General features: G+C 50.9%; 1 protein-coding gene across 1 annotated transcript in view; it reads left to right on the top strand.

Annotated features, from left to right (window-relative positions):
- The window catches only part of capn5a (calpain 5a), a 76029-nt gene extending 66565 nt beyond the window's left edge, over nucleotides 1–9464 (top strand). Inside the window, 5 exon segments of the mRNA XM_055664798.1 lie at nucleotides 1228–1350; nucleotides 2705–2901; nucleotides 7029–7150; nucleotides 8335–8471; nucleotides 9066–9464. Of these exon segments, the coding sequence (XP_055520773.1) occupies nucleotides 1228–1350; nucleotides 2705–2901; nucleotides 7029–7150; nucleotides 8335–8471; nucleotides 9066–9248 (762 nt within the window). The 3' untranslated portion in view covers nucleotides 9249–9464.
- Nucleotides 9465–17518: the final 8054 nt, after the last annotated feature.

Raw genomic sequence — 17518 nt, 5'->3', positions numbered from 1 at the left:
GTGTCCACCTTACGTAGATTCTTGATTAGTCCAGGTGTCAGGGGTTATGGGGAGCAGGCAGGTGAATGGGGTTAGGAGGGAGAGATAGATCAACCGTGATTGAATGGTGGAGTAGACATGATGGACCGAATGGCCTAATGCTACTCCTATTCCTTATGAATGGGTAGACACACAGAGTCTCTTGCCCACAGTAGGGGGTTTAAGGTGAAGGGGTAAAGATTTAATAGGAATCTGAGGGGTAACCTTTTCACACAGAGGGTGGTGGGTGTTTAGAACAAGCTGCCGGAGGAGGTAGTTGAGGCTGGGACTATCCCAACATTTAGGAAACAATTGGGTACATGGATAGGATGGGTTTAGAGGGATATGGGCCATACACAGGCAGGTAGGTTTAGTGTAGATGGGACATGTTGCTCGGTGTGGGCAAGTTGGGCCGAAGGGCCTGTTTCCACACTTTGAGTCTGTGACTCTATACGTCCGTGGACCGGCCTTAAAGATGTAATTAGAATGTGAAGAGGTTGCTCAGACCAGAATATATACAGGCATCTGATACTGGCAAGGTTATGGTTCTGGATTGTTATCAAATCCATATCTGGGGAAGGATGTGCTGGCTCTGGGGTGGGTCCAGAGGAGGTTTACGAGAAGGGGCGTTTCAATAGACAATAGGTGCAGGAGTAGACCATTCGGCCCATCACGCCATTCAATGTGATCATGGCTGATCATCCACAATCAGTACCCCATTCCTGCCTTCTCCCCATATCCCCTGACTCCGCTATCTTCAAGAGCCCTATCTAACCCACTACATGTTTCCTGAGTGTCCAAACCCTTAATAATCATATGTTTCAATGAGATACCCACTCATCCTTCTAAACTCCGAGTGTACAAGCCCAGCTGCTCCATTCTCTCAGCATATGACAGTCCCGCCATCCCGGGAATTAACCTTGTAAACCTACGCTGGGCTCCCTCAATAGGAAGAATGTCCTGCCTCAAATTAGGGGACCAAAACTGCACACAATACTCCAGGTGTGGTCTCACTAGGGCTCTGTACAACTGCACAAGAACCTCTTTGCTCCTGTATTTGATTCCTCTTGTTATGAAGGCCAACATGCCGTTCCCATTTGTGTCTACCTTATTCTGGTAATAATTTATTTTTGGTAAAAAATAATTTCAGCTTCAGCATGTGGCAGATGGTGAGTGTTTTCTCCTGTGTTTGACCCTCTCCCCGTCCAGTATGTGTTTGACGTGAAGAAGGACATGGATGAGGTGCTGATGTGCCTGCAGCAGAAGGACGTGCGTTACTCTCGGCAGCAGGGCCGTGGCGAGAAGCTGTCCATGGGCTTCGAGGTGTACAGGGTGAGTGAGCATGCGGGGCGGAGCCGTTAGTGCCAGCGCTGGATGTGTACTGGCATTCTGCCGGTCCCTTGCCGACTAGTTTGAAACATACAGCGCGGAAACAGGCCCTTCGGCCCACCGAGTCCGTGCCGACCAGCGATCCCCGCGCACTAACACTATCCTACACACACTGGGGACAAATTATACAATTACACCAAGCCAATTAACCTACAAACCTGCACGTCTTTGGAGTGTGGGAGGAAACCGGAGCACCCGGAGAAAACCCACACAGGTCACGGGGAGAACGTACAAACTCCGTACAGACAGCACCCGTAGTCAGGATCGAACCCGGGTCTCCGGCGCTGTGAGGCAGCAACTCTACCACTGCGCCACCGTGCCGCCCATAGTTTAGTTTAGTTTAGAGATACAGCACGGAAAAAGGCCCTTTGGCCCACCGGGTCCACACCGACCAGCGGTCCCTGCACACTAACACTATCCTACACACACTAGAGACAATTTTACATTTACACCAAGTCAATTAACCTACAAAAGATAGACACAGAAAGCTGGAGTAATTCTGCGGGACAGGCAGCATCTGTGGAGAGAAGGAACAGCTGATATCTTCAACCTGAAGAAGGGTCTTGCCCATTCCTTCCCTCTAGAGAAGCTGCCTGTCTGTCCCGCTGAGTTACTCCAGCATGTTGTGTCTACTTTGGTGCCTTGTCTTGGTCCTGGCCCAGTTTAGAGATGTCTCAGTCCTGGCCCAGTTTAGAGATGTCTCGGTCCTGGCTCTGTTTAGAGATGTATCGGTCCTGGCTCTGTTTAGAGATGTCTGTCTCGGTCCTGGCTCTGTTTAGAGATGTCTCGGTCCTGACCCAGTTTAGAGATGTCTTGGTCCTGGCCCAGTTTAGAGATGTCTTGGTCCTGACCCAGTTTAGAGATGTCTCGGTCCTGGCTCTGTTTAGAGATGTCTCGGTCCTGACCCAGTTTAGAGATGTCTCGGTCCTGACCCAGTTTAGAGATGTCTGTCTCGGTCCTGGCTCTGTTTAGAGATGTCTCGGTCCTGACCCAGTTTAGAGATGTCTTGGTCCTGGCCCAGTTTAGAGATGTCTTGGTCCTGACCCAGTTTAGAGATGTCTCGGTCCTGGCTCTGTTTAGAGATGTCTCGGTCCTGACCCAGTTTAGAGATGTCTCGGTCCTGACCCAGTTTAGAGATGTCTCGGTCCTGACCCAGTTTAGAGATGTCTCGGTCCTGACCCAGTTTAGAGATGTCTGTCTCGGTCCTGACCCAGTTTAGAGATGTCTGTCTCGGTCCTGGCCCAGTTTAGAGATGTCTCGGTCCTGACCCAGTTTAGAGATGTCTTGTTGCCCGCAGGTGGAGTTGAACCGCGACTATAGGATGCACACCATCCAGGAGAAGGTGGCCAGCTCCGTCTACATCAACTCCAAGACCATCTTCCTCCGCCAGGAACTGCCCCAGGGCCGTTACGCCATCATCCCCACCACCTTCGAGCCCGGCATCACCGGAGAATTCCTGCTCCGAATCTTCACCGACGTCCCGGCCGGATTCAGGTAAAGACCACCAGTTTGGTTCCTCCTCCTTCTCCTCCATTTTGTGCGTTTGCCTCATGAGCCGTTGTCTCTCGTGCTTGAATTGGCACTGAAGTTTCTGCAAGGAATCCTGCGACTGGGATAGCTGCACTTCCAGACCTCCAGGTGGGACCACAGTGAGGAGGAGGGGGGGGAGATTTAATAGGGACCTGAGATCGGGTAGAGTCTCTTGCCCAGAGTAGAGGAATCAGGGACCAGGGGATATGGGTTTAAGGTGAAGGGGAACCTGAGGGGTAACTTTGGTTGTGGGTCTATAGAACAAGACAATGGGTGCAGGAGTAGCCATTCGGCCCTTCGAGCCAGCACCGCCATTCAATATGATCATGGCTGATCATCCACAATCAGTACCCTGTTCCTGCCTTCTCCCCATATCCCCTGACTCCACTATCTTTAAGAGCCCTATCTAGCTCTCTCTTGAAAGTATCCAGAGAACCGGCCTCCACCGCCCTCTGAGGCAGTGAATTCCACAGACTCACCACTCTCTTCGAGAAAAAGTGTTTCCTCGTCTCCGTTCTAAATGGCTTACCCCTTATTCTTAAACTGTGGCCCCTGGTTCTGGACTCCCCCAACATCGGGAACATGTTTCCTGCCTCTAGCGTGTCCAAACCCTTAATAATCTTATATGTTTCAATAAGATCCCCTCTCATCCTTCTAAACGCCAGAGTTTATAAGCCCAGCCGCTCCATTCTCTCAGCATATGACAGTCCCGCCATCCCGGGAATTAACCTTGTAAACCTACGCTACACTCCCTCAACGAGATGCCAGAGGATGTAGTTGAGGCTGGGACTATCACAAAGTTTAAGAAACATTTGGACAGGTACATGGATAGGACAGGGTTGGAGGGATATGGGCCGGTGTGGGCCGGTGTGGGCAAGTTGGGCCGAAGGGCTGGTTTCTACACTGTATCACTCTATGACTCTATGACTATGGGCCTCATGTGGGATGTGTTGCTTGGTGTTCCCCAATGGTCCTTTAGTTTAGTTTAGTTTAGTTTCAGGCTGGAAGGTTGCAGCCTTCACCTGGTCCTCTGTGTTTCGCCGAATGCAATCAACCCGGCGTGCACGATCAAATTGTCCTACAACTGTAGGCTGTGCACGCCGTACACAAGAAGAAGTTTAGTTTAGAGATACAGCGTGGAAACAGGCCCTTTGGCCCGCCAAGTCTGTGCCGACCAGCGATCCCCGCACACTCACACCACTCCACACACACCAGGGACTATAGTTTACATTTACCAAGCCTATCAACATACAAACCTGAACGTCTTTGGAGTGTGGGGGGGGGGAAACTGAAAATCTCGGAGAAAACCCACGCAGGTCACGGGGAGAACGTACAAACTCCGTACAGACAGCGCCCGTAGTCGGGGGCGAACCTAGGTCTCTGGCGCTGCATTCGCTGTAAGGCGGGAACTCCATTGAGTATAAATGGGGATCCTGTGGATAGGGTGAACTGTTTTAAATATCTGGGAGTCCACATCTCTGAGGATATGACATGGTCATCACACGCCTCAGCACTGGTGAGTAAGGCAAGGCAGCGCCTTTACCACCTCAGGCAATTGAGGAAATTCAGAGTGTCTCCGAGGATCCTCCAGTGCTTCTACGCAGCGGCAGTGGAAAGCATCTTGTCCGGGAACATTATCATCTGGTTTGGGAATTGCTCTGCCAAGGACAAGAAGGCTCTGCAGAGAGTAGTGCGTTCGGCCGAACGCACTATGGGAACTTCACTCACCCCCCTGCAGGAACTATACAACAGGAGGTGCAACTCCAGAGCAAACAAAATCATGAGAGACCTCTTCCACCCCTGCAACGGACTGTTCCAGCCGCTACGGTCAGGCAAACGCCTCCGTTGCCATGCGGTGAGAACAGAGAGGTTGAGAAGGAGTTTCTTCCCAGAGGCCATTCGGACTGTAAACGCCTATCTCACCAGGGACTAACTCTACTGAACGTTTTTCATTCTATTATTTATTATGTAAAATAATATGTGTGTTATGATTGTGTTTATAATTTGTTTGGTTGTTTTGTTGTTCCGCAAGCATTGCCACTTTCATTTCACTGCACATCTCGTATGTGTATGTGACAAATAAACTTGACTTGACTTGACTCTACCGCCACGCCGCCGTGACCGCCACGTGATCCACGTGTCACGGTGAATCAGGCGGGGGCTTGTACATGTTGCTCCATATGTCCCTTGGAACACGTGACACCAACATGTTTAGCTCTACACGCAACATTCCACCTGCTTCCTGTTTTAGTTCCTGAGGAAACGAGATCGCTCCACTGTCAGAACTGTTTTATTTATTTTACAACGTTTTTAACCACCGACAATATCTTTGGACCTTAGAGATACTGCGTAGAAACAGGCTCATCGGCCCACCGAGTCCACACCAGCCAACATGTCCCATCTATCCTCACCTCCGTTAAAGGCTGTATCTCGAGGCCAGCAGCATAATCAAGGACCATTCTCACCACGATCACTCCCCTCTTCCATCAGAAGTGTGAAAACGCACACCTCTAGATCCAGGGACAGTTTCTTCCCGGCTATAATCAGGCAACTGAATCATCCTACCACAACCAGAGAGCAGTGCTGAACTACTATCTACCTCATTGGTGACCCTCGGGCTGTCCTTGATCAGACTTTGCTGGCTTTACCTTCCACTAAACATTATTCCCTCATCCTGTATCTATACACTGTAAAAGTCTCGATTGTAATCATGTATTGTCTTCCCCCTGACTGGTTAGCACGCAGCAAAAGCTTTTCACTCTACCTTGTATTCCACTGTATCTGTGGAATTCTTTGCCACAGAAGGCTGTGGAGGCCAAGTAAATGGGTGTTTTTTTAAGACAGAGATAGATAGATTCTTCATTAGTACGGGTGTCAGAGGTTATGGGGCAAAGGCAGGAGAATAGGGCTAGGAGGGAGAGATAGACTGAATGGCGGAGTTGAATTGATGGGCCGAATGGCCTAATTCTGCTCCAGTCACTTACCACCTCATGACCGATCTCTGTATCATCTGCAAAGTTGGCCACAAAGTCCAAATCATTGATATACCCTGGTGTTGTTAGTTGTTCCCCATCATGCTGTACAGCCCACACTGACTGTTCTCCGTGGATTAATTCAAGAGAAAGTTAGATTTAGCTCTAACGGAATCAAGAGATATGGAGAGAAGGCTGGAACGGGGTACTGATTGGGGATGATCAGCCATGATCACATTGAATGGCAGTGCTGGCTCGAAGGGCCGAATGGCCTACTCCTGCACCTATTTTCTATGTATCTATGTAAATCTGTCCTATCCGTGTACCTGTCTAACTGTTTCTGAAACGGCCCTTCCATAAGCTAGGGTAGTGTCCGATTCACCTCTACCCCATTGTGGACATTGGACTTTGTCTGTGGAACTGATGCACTACAATGCTGAGAACGATATTCTGTATATTGTACTTGAGTTTGGCTTGATATGCATTTGTGTATGATATTATCTGATTTGACTGGCTAGCATGCAAAACAAAGCTTTTCTCTGTACCTCAACAATCCTAATTTGAGGAAGGACATTCTTGCCAGTTAGGGAGTGCAGCGTAGGTTCACCAGGTTAATTCCCGGGATGGCGGGACTGACATATGATGAAAGAATGGATCAACTGGGCTTGTATTCACTGGAATTTAGAAGGATGAGAAACATATAAAATTCTTTAGGGATTGGACAAGCTAGATGCAGGAAACATGTTCCCCATGTTGGGGGAGTCCAGCACCAGGGGTCACAGTTTAAGAATAAGGGGTCGGCCATTTAGGACTGAGATGAGGAAACACTTTTTCACCCAGAGAATCTGTGGGATTCTCTGCCACAGAAGACGGTGGAGGCCGGTTTACTGGATGTATTCAAGAGAGAGTTAGATTTAGCTCTTAAGGCTAACGGAATCAAGGGATGTGGGGAAAAAGCAGGAATGGGGTACTGATTGTGGATGATCAGCCATGATCATGTTGAATGGCAGTGCTGGCTGGAAGGGCCGAATGGCCTCCTCCACCTGTTGTCTATGTTTCTGTGGTTTGTTTCTATGTCTCTGGCTCCATATTTCCATGAGTGTTTCCATGTGTCCACAGGGAGCTGACCTTGAACGAGCCGCCTCGCACCTGCTGGTCTGGGTTGTGTGGTCATCCCCAGGTGGTCACTCAGGTTCATGTTGTTGCTGCCAGCGGCCTGGCTGCCCAGGACGGCACCACAGGTACTCGGGCAACATCTGCCCACCAAACCCCCCCCCCCCCCTCACCTGTCCACCTGTCACCCCCCCCCACACCTGTCCACCTGTCACCTGACACACCTAACACCTCCCCCCTCACCTGTCCACCTCTCCCACCCCCCCTCACCTGTCCACCTATCACCTGCCCACCTAACCCCCCCCTCACCTGTCCACCTCTCACCTGTCCATCTCTCACCTGGCACACCTGACCCCCCCCCCCTCACCTGTCCACCTCTCACCCCCCCTCTACCTTTCCCACCTATCACCTGCCCACCTCCCCCCCCCCCCCCCTCACCTGTCCACCTATCACCTGACACACCTAACACAGGTAACCCTTGCTTCCCCATCTCCTCCCTCTTCCCAGTTCTCCCGCCAGTCTGACTGTCCCCGACTCCAACATCTTCCTACAGTCCAAAGAAAGGTCTCGACCCGAAACGTCACCGATTCCTTCTCTCCATAGATGCTGCCTCACCCGCTGAGTTACTCCAGCACTTTGTGTCTACCTTTGACTTTATCCAGCATCTGCAGTTCCTTCTTGTATATTGTATCTTTGCTTGTTGTTACCCTCTCCCCACCTAACAGTGACCTATTCTACATTCTCCTTGATCACCATTCCCTTTGTCCTGTTTTCACACCTTACACTTCCTTACCTACGTGCTGCCGACTCCCCCGACGTCAGTCTGAAGAAGAGTCTCGACCCGAAACGTCACCCATTCCTTCTCCTCCAGCGATGCTGCCTCACCCGCTGAGGTACTCCAGCATTTTGTGTCTACCTTCGATTTAAACCAGCATCTACAGTTCTTTCCTACACATACAGTGTGGAAACAGGCCCTTCGGCCCGACTTGCTCATGCTGACCAACAGAGAGCTACGTTTCACTGCCCGTGACCGCCACCTTGTGGATATTCCCATTCACTGCATCTGTGTCCTTGCCTTGAGGTGTGGGAAGGAACTGCAGGTGCTGGTTTACACCCAAGATAAGACACAAAATGCTGGAGTGACTCAGCGGGACGGGCAGCATCTGTGGAGGGAAGGAATGGGTGATGCTGCAGGTCGAGTCTGTATTACCCGACCCCCCCCCCACAATCAGTGTGTAGCAGGGAGGTCCCTGAGCCTCTGCAGCCCGGTGTAGTTCTGGATACTGATCATGTCCCTATGTGTCTGTGGCAGGAGCTGATCCCTATGTGATTATCCGGTGCGGGAGACACAAGGTCAAGTCACACATCCACAAGAACACCTTGAACCCAGAGTTCAACGTGAAGGCAATCTTCTACAGGGACGATGCCAAGTCTGCCATCCACATCGAGGTAAGAGTCAACTCCCCCCCCTCTCCCCCTCTCTCCCCCTCTCTCCCCCCCCTCTCTCTCCCCCCCCTCTCTCTCGCTCTCTCCCCCCCCTCTCCCCCCCCTCTCTCTCTCCCCTCCCCTCTCTCTCTCCCCCCCCCTCTCTCTCTCTCCCTCTCTCTCCCTCCCCCTCCCTCTCTCCCCCCCTCCCCCCCTCTCTCTCCCCTCTCTCTCTCCCCCTCTCTCTCCCTCCCCCCTCTCTCCCCCCCCCCCCCTCCCTCCCCCCTCTCTCTCTCTCCCCTCTTCTCCCCCCCCCCCCCTCTCTCTCTCCCCCCCTCTCTCCCCCCCCCCGCGTAGTCAGGTATGAGGGGTGGAGAACAAAGTCACGCACATGCGTCCTCCAGAGGAGAGGAGAGGGGAGGAGAGGAGCGGAGGGGGGAGGGGAGGGGAGGGGAGGGGGGGGGGAGGGGGGGGGGGGGGGGGGGGGGGGGGGGGGAGGGGGGGGGGGGAGGGAGGGGGGGGGGGGGGGGGGGGGAGGGGGGGGAGGGAGGGGCTAAGAATGGTTGTCTGTTGTCTATTAGAGTCTCACATTGGAGATGTGTTTTGTGTTTTGTGCAGATCTGGAACAGCAACGTGTTTAAAGACCAGTTCCTGGGCCAGGTGACGCTCCTGGCCGACCCCGGTGACCTCCAGCCCCATCACACCCTCCACCTGAGGGACAAGGGCAACAGGCAGGACAACGACCTCCCTGGGACCATCAACATCAACGTTAGCAGCAGCAAGGAGCTGGCCAGCATCTAACCCTCTCCCCTGTGCTGGCGGGGAGAGTAGGGGAAGGGTGGGGGTGAATAGAATCGTACAATATGGAAACTGACCCTTCGGCCCTCCTTGCCCACACCGCCCAATGTGCCCAGTCTACACTAGTCCCAGGTTGACAAATGCTGGAGAAACTCAGCGTGTGAGGCAGCATCTATGGAGCGATGGAAATAGGCAACGTTTCGGGCCAAAACCCTTCATCAGACTTGCCCGCCTTTGGCCCATACCACTCTAAACAAGGGTCTCGACCCGAAACGTCACCCATTCCTTCTCTCCAGAGACGCTGCCTGTCCCGCTGAGTTACTCCAGCATTTTGGGTCCATCTTCAGTTTGAACCAGCATCTGCAGTTCCTTCCTACACATTCCCTTCCCCAGAGTCTGAATCCGTGACTTCTCTTGAAATACGAAACCCACCTCCCTACCTCCAACCCTACCTGTACCTTGTGTATTGTGGTCTCCCCCCCCTCTCCCTGCCTCTCCCTCTCCTCTGCAAGCCTGTCTCTGATCCTGGGGTAGGACATCTCGTTGGGACCACAGGAGTCTGGGGGAAGCCATTTTACGATGCACTGACCTCTTTATTTGTGTGCACGGTGCATAAACGACCCTCTAGACCAGTCTGAAGAAGGGTGTTGAGCCGAAACATCACCGGTTCCTTCTCTCCAGAGATGTTGCCCGTCCCGCTGAGTCACTCCAGCTTTCTGTGTCCATCTCCGGATATTCTTAACTCAAAGGAATATTCCGAGGACTTTTCCTTAAACCTCGCCACTGATTTTTTTTTTTATAAATGCTTTTTTAAAACATAATTTTTTTAATAAACTGGAAAGGGTTGTTTTACTGACCAATGAAAGGGCAGTGAACAGGCTTGTGGATGGGTTTGTGGTGTCCATGGTGACATTTGGGGGAGTTTTGTGCATTGAACCTGTGCCTGGAAGAATGATGAGCATCTTCTAAACCCCCTGCACAACAGCCCCTCCCCATCTGGCCAGCACTAGCACCAGGGCCTGACTGACCCACCCACATGGACATGGACATGGTCAAGTCTCCCGGCCATAACCTGGCCAACACCACCACACACATGCGTTGGAGCCTCTGATCGCCTGGGATTGGTGGATTCCACATCACGGCCCTTCCTGGGATTGGTGGGATCCCAAATCAACCCTGGCCGGGATTGGTGGCATTTCCATTGCCCATTCTGTGATTGGTGAGAAGTCTGACTTTCCCTTTCCCTGTGATTGGTGGGACTCCCACTACACTTCTCTGTGATTGGTGGCATCTCCAACTTCTCCTCCTTGTGATTGGTGGATCTCCCTCCTCCTTGTGATTGGTGGATCTACCACCCTCCCTCTCTGTGATTGGTGAATCTACCCCCCCCCCTCCCCTCTCTGTGATTGGTGGGTCATATCCATACATTGGCCCCATGGCTGGGGAAGTCTATACACACTAATGTCCCACTGAGTGACTCCAGCATGTTGCGTCTATGTTAATACTGGGGCGGTGAGGATGAGTTTGCCCGAGTCAGGGGGTTATCTATGTCTCACTCAGATAATAGACGCTGTTCCCCCCCCCCCCCCCCCCCCCCCCCCCCCCCCCCCCCCGCTCTCTCTGTGGCCTTCAGTAGGTTTTTTGGGGGGGGGGCTTGTGGACCCCACCATTCCGTACAAATTGCAACAGAACATGGATGATGGAAACTTAACAAATTCCGTGCACAAAATGCCTTAAAGGTTCTGTGACCTTAAACCGCAGCATGTTGACTTGCCAGACACACAATGCTGGAGTAACTCAGCAGGTCAGGCACCTGGTCAAATGGAGAAATCTCCTGAGAAATGAAGTGCTGTAATTGTCATCCCAGCGAGCATTCTAAGCTTTGTGGCATCACTTGGCGTACCTGCTCACTGCACTGGTCTTCACACTGATACTGATCCACTTTGTCAGGTCCCTTGCTCATTTGCTGATGGACCTTGGAGCGTGACTTTTTTTAACTGAGTCTGCTCCATTCAAGAAAACGTTCTTCAGTTTAGTGTCGAGATACAGCGTGGAAACCGGCCCTTTATCCCACAGTGTCCGCCATGACCAGCGATCGCCCCCCGTGCACGAGCATCGTCCTACGCCCGCGAGGGACAGTTTACAGTTTTACTGTAGCCGATTAATCCGCAAACCTGGAGTGTGGGAGGAAACCGATAATCCCGGAGAAAACTCAAAACGGTCACGGGGAGAACGTGCAAACTCCGTACAGACAGCACCCGCAGTCAGGATCGAACCCGGGTCTCTGGCGCTGTGAGGCAGCGACTCTACCGCTGCACCACCTTGCCACAGCGTTTCGGCTCAGGACCTTTCTTCTGACCGACTCGAAACGTCACCGATCCATGTTCTCCACAGATGCTGCCTGACCCGCTGAGTTACTCCAGCACTCTGCGTCTTTGCCTCAGAGGGAGCCATTCTGTTGTTTACCAATGTCCGTCGAAATATTATTCCCTGAATATCTCCCGTGTTTATAAGCTGCTTGGAGCATCCTGTGTAAAGAGATAACATGTATGTTACATATAACTGTGGTATGTTTGCATGTGTGCCATTAGACACTCATTTGTCTAGCCAAGGTTATGTGGGACGTGTAGCTGGGCAGGTAGTTATCTTGACCTGCGCAGATCTGACAGTACCTCCTGCAAACCCTTCACTGACATTGACTGAGAACCACTGATAGCCTTCCAGTACAAGCCACTTTCTGTCATATGCTGAGAGAATGGAGCGGCTGGGCTTGTACACTCGAGTTTAAAAGGATGAGAGGGCATCTCATTGAAACATAAGATTGTTAAGGGTTTGGACACGCTGGAGGCAGGAAACATGTTCCCGATGTTGGAGGAATCCAGAACCAGGGGCCACAGTTTATGAATAAGGAGTAAGCCATTTAGAACGGAGACGAGGAAACACTTTTTCTCACAGAGAGTGGTGAGTCTGTGGAATTCTTTGCCTCAGAGGGTGGTGGAGGCCGGTTCTCTGGATACTTTCAAGAGAGAGCAAGATAGGGCTCTTAAAGATAGGGGATATGTCAGGGGATATGGGGAGAAGGCAGGAACGGGGTACTGATTGGGGATGATCAGCCATGATCACATTGAATGGCGGTGCTGGCTCGAAGGGCCGAATGGCCTCTACTCCTGCACCTGTTGTCTATTGTCACTTGGGACAAGTTATTTCCAGTTTTAGTTTCGAGCTACAGCATTGGAAACCGACCCCTTGACCCAGCGAGTCCTCACCCCTCACCCCTCACCCCTCACCCCTCACCCCTCACCCATCACCCCTTCACTCCAATTCTACGTTATCCCATGTTCTGAGCCACTCGTGAGTGACAGGGGCAGAATGAGGCCATTCGGCCCATCAAGTCTACTCCGCCATGATCCATATCCCTCAGTTCCCTGCATTTACGAGTGCCTATTTAAACAACATTTAAATGCCACCATGCCTCCCGATTCTGGAATCATTTGCACCATCAGCCATAGAAAGTTTACAATCAGTGCCTATTAAGATGAGGAAAAGGTTTGACGATTGATTTCACCAACTTCAAGTGGCCCCCGTCTCCCCACCCTTTCCCAGCCTATATACACACCAGGTTCAAAGTCGTCTTGTTGAATCTCATCGTCTGTAACTGGTTTTCCCCTAGCTCACTCACAGCTAACAATGGCATATCTCCTTTATCATCGTTACTTTATTGCTTATCTTTCATTCATTTGTTCCGTATCTCTCCACATCACCATCTCTATCTCTCGTTTCCCTCCCCCCCCCCCGTCTCTCAGTCTGAAGAAGGGTCTCGACCCGAAACGTCACCTATTCCCTTTTACTCCAGAGATGCTGCCTGACCCGCTGAGTTACTCCAGCTATCTGAGGGATAAATACCTTATTGTTAACACCTCTAGATGAAAGCAAGACATTAACACCTCTAGATGAAAGCAAGATATTAAGATTCCTTTAAACAAATATAGAAATGGCAATTTCACACAATCTAGCAACATTTGCTCTGTTGTTAACACTTGGACTGCAGGTTGTGACACTATTGCTTAGTTTGGACAAGACACAACTTCAGGGCAGCTAATGGTGAACACACAGAATAGTGAAAGACTTGGATAGAGTGGATGTGGAGAGGATGTTCCCACTAGTGGGAGAGTCCAGGACTAGAGGTCACAGCCTCAGAATTAAAGGACGTTTTTTTAGGAAGGAGATGAGGAGAAATTTCTTTAGCCAGAGGGTGGTGAATCTGTGGAATTCTTTGCCACAGACGGCTGTGGAGGCCACAAGTCAGTGGATGTTTTTAAGGCTGAGATAGATAGATTCTTGATTAGTGCGGATGTCAGGTTATAGGGAGAAGGCAGGAGAATGGGGTTAGGAGGAAGAGATAGATCAGCCATGATTGAATGGCGGAGTAGACTTGATGGGCCGAATGGCCTAATTCTGCTCCTATCCCTTATGAATTTGTGATAATCAGGAAATGCCCGACCCAAAGTGACTGGGAATGTCAAAAGGAGAGCAATGCTGTCATCTGCTGGTGGAGTCTTGCCACTGCAGCCTGCTATTTCATGTGCTATTTTCCTGCACATTCAGTGTAGGATGAGGCAAGGAGACACTGTAGTCACAAGGAACTGAAAGATGCTGGTCTACACAAAAGGACAAGAAGATTTGAGTATAAGAGCAAAGAGGTCCTCCTGCAGTTGTACAGGGCCCTAGTGAGACCACACCTGGAGTATTGTGTGCAGTTTTGGTCTCCTCATTTGAGGAAGGACATTCTTGCTATTGAGGGAGTGCAGCGTAGGTTCACCAGGTTAATTCCCGGGATGGCGGGACTGTCATGCTGAGGGAATGGAGCAGCTGGGCTTGTACACTCTGGAGTTTAGAAGGATGAGAGGGATTTCTTATAGAAACATATAACAATATTAAGGGATTGAACACACTAGAGGCAGGAAACATGTTCCCAATGTTGGGGGAGTCCAGAACCAAGGGCCACAGTTTAAGAATAAAGGGTAGGCCATTTAGTACGGAGATGAGAAAACACTTTTTCACCCTGAGAGTCGTGAATCTGCGGAATTCTCTGCCTCAGAGGGCAGTGGAGGCCAATTCACTGGGTGTTTTCAAGAGAAATTTAGATAGAGCTGTTAAAGATAGCGGAGTCGGGAGATATGGGGAGAAGGCAGGAACGGGGTACTGATTGGGGATGATCAGCCATGATCACATTGAATGGCGGTGCAGGCTCGAAGGGCCGAATGGCCTACTCCTGCACCTTTTGTCCATGTTTCTGTGACATAGGGTGCTGGACTAACTCAGCGGGTCGGGCAGCATCTGTGGAGAACGTGGACAGGATGTCCATGCTCAGCTTGCACAAATTGTGGATGAGACGCCAAGGCAAGGTGTTGGCCGCTCGCCCAGAGTGGTCTTGTGGCTACGGCAACGATTCTAGCGGCCCATCTCACACATGCTTGCCACAATGCCCCGTCTAAGCCCCTCCCATTTTCCTGCATTTGACGCATCATAGAATCATAGAGTGATACAGGGTGGAAACAGGCCCTTCGGCCCAACTTGCCCATACTGGTCAACATGTCCCATCCACACTTGTCCCACCTGCCTGCGCTTGGCCCATATCCCCCCATATCCATGTACCTGTCCAACTGTTTCTTAAACGTTGGGATAGTCCCAGCCTCATCTACCTCCTCCGGCAACTTGTTCCATACACCCACCACCCTTTGTGAAATTGTTACCCCTCAGGTTCCTATTAAATCTTTTCCCCTTCACCCTGGAGTCTCTAAACCTTTCCTATCCAACTACCTGTACAGGTGTATTTTAAATGGTGCTATACCACCTGTGCCAACTACCTCCTCTGGCAGCTCGTTCCATACACCCACCACCTGGTCAATGAAGATGCTACCCCTCAGGTTCCTATTAAATCTGTTCCCTCTCGCCATAAGCTTAAGTCCTTGATACCCCTACTCTGGGTGAAAGACTCTGTGCACTTGCCCCATCTATTCCCATTCTGATTATATACACTTCTGTACACTCAATGTAGAATTCCTTGCCACAGACGGCTGTGGAGGCCATGTCATTGGGTATTTCAATGGCGGTGATTCACAGATATTTGATTAGTACCGGTGTCAGGGGTCATGGGGAGAAGGCAGGAGAATGGGGTTAAGAGGGGTACATATAGATCAGGTATGATTCAATGGCAGAGTAGACTTGATGGGCTGATGGGCCTGAATCTGCTCCTATCACTTGTGAACATGATACAGCGCGGAAACAGGCCTTTCGGCCCATCGAGTCCATGCCGACCAGCGATCACCCCATCCACTAGCACTATCCTACACACTAGGGACATTGGAGTGTGGGAGGAAACCGGAGCACCCGGAGAAAACCCACGCAGGTCACGGAGAGAACATGCAAACTCCGCATGGACTGCGTGCCCGGGTCTCTGGCACTGTCAGGCAGCAACTCTACCGCTGTGCCACCCGTACCTGAAACCCCTTCCGGGTTTTGGGGGAAGAAGTAGAGGGCTTCAATGTAGGGGCCAATCTTCCAATGCTGGCCATGGCTCCTCACAGTTACTGCCTCAGCTTTGACAAGCTCCCAGCCCTTGTACACAGGCAAAAACACCCCCGCACTATGCATGGAAACTCAGTGAATCTTAATGTTCTACCGAGCTGTGGCATATTAAAGTGTTTTAATGTGTATTTTATATTATATGAAGGTTACACTCCAGTTAAGAAATAAACTATGAATACAGTTTTGAACTGGACTTGTTTCTTGGCATTTAACCGTACTAACACATTAGTTTAGTTTAGAGATACAGCGCGGAAACAGGCCCTTCGGCCCACGGAGTCCGTGCCGACCAGCGATCTCAGCAGACTACGGAGGCCATTTTTAAGACAGAGAGATCTTGCACACACGTACACTTACACCAAGCCAATTAACCTACAAACCTGTACGCCTTTGGTGTGTGGGAGGAAACCGAAGATCTCGGAGAAAACCCACGCAGGTCACGGGGAGAACGTGCAAACTCCGTACAGACAGCGCCCGTAGTCGGGATCGAACCCTCGTCTCTGGCGCGGTAAGCGTTGTAAGGCAGCAACTCTACCGCTGCGCCACCGTGCTGCCCTTGGAGAGAGTGAATAGTGGACAGAGGGGGTAGGGACATATGATGAGTGTGTGACGGCACTGGGCCTGTACTCGCTGGACTTCAGAAGGATGAGTGGGTACCTCATTGAAACTTCACCGAACAGTAAAAGGCCTGGATCAAGTGGATGTGGGGAGGATGTTTCCACTAGTGGGAGAGTCTAGGACCCAGACTCAGAGTAGAAGGATGTACCTTTAGAAAGGAGATGAGAAGGACTTTCTTTGGTCAGAAGGTGGTGAATGTGTGGAATTGTCACAGACAGCTGTGGAGGACAAGTCTTTGTGTATTTTGAAGGTGAAGGTTGACAGATTGTTGATTAGTGCGGGTGTCAGAGGTTACGGGGAGAATGGTGTTAGGAGTGAAAGATGGTTCAGCTATGATTCAATGGTGGAATAGAGTTAAAGGGCCGAATGGCCTAATTCTGCTCATATAACATGATATATACCCAGTGAAGAGATCTATACCCAGTGGACAGAGGGAGGAGCAGCATATGATGAGCTGGGCCTGTACTCGCTAGTTTAGAGGAATGAGGGGGAACCTCATTGAAACATACAGCATAGTGAGAGGCTTGGATAGAGTGGATGTGGAGAGGATGTTTCCACTAGTGGGAGAGTCTAGGACCAGAGGTCTTTAAGCCTCAGAGTAAAAGGACGTACCTTTAGAAAGGAGATGGGGTGTAATCTCTTTAGCCTGAGGGCAGTGAACCTGTGGAATTCTTTACCACAGGCGGCTGTGGAGGACAAGTCAGTGGATATTGTTAGGACGGAGATTGATAGATTGTTGATTAGTACGGTTGTCAGGGGATACGGGGAGAAGGCAGGAGAATGGGGTTAGGGTGGGAGAGATAGATCAGCCATGATTGAATGGTGTAGACTTGATGGGCCGAATGGTCTAATTCTGCTCCGAGAATGTAGAAACTATGTATAGCCAGCGGGGAGAGGGAGTAGGGGGCAAAGATACTCCATGGGGCTGATGTACCCCTAGGGTCCTATCAAATCTTTCCCCTCTCACCTTAAACCGATGGCCTCTGGTTCTCGATTCCCCAACTCTGGGTGCAACACCCCTGTCTATTCTGATCATGATATTATCCATGGAATCTATTTGTGAAATCTAA

Source organism: Leucoraja erinacea, chromosome 45 (assembly GCF_028641065.1).
Source record: "Leucoraja erinacea ecotype New England chromosome 45, Leri_hhj_1, whole genome shotgun sequence".
NCBI lineage: Eukaryota > Metazoa > Chordata > Chondrichthyes > Rajiformes > Rajidae > Leucoraja > Leucoraja erinaceus.
Note: the sequence above shows the minus strand (reverse complement) of the source record. Positions and strands in the feature narration are given on the sequence as shown.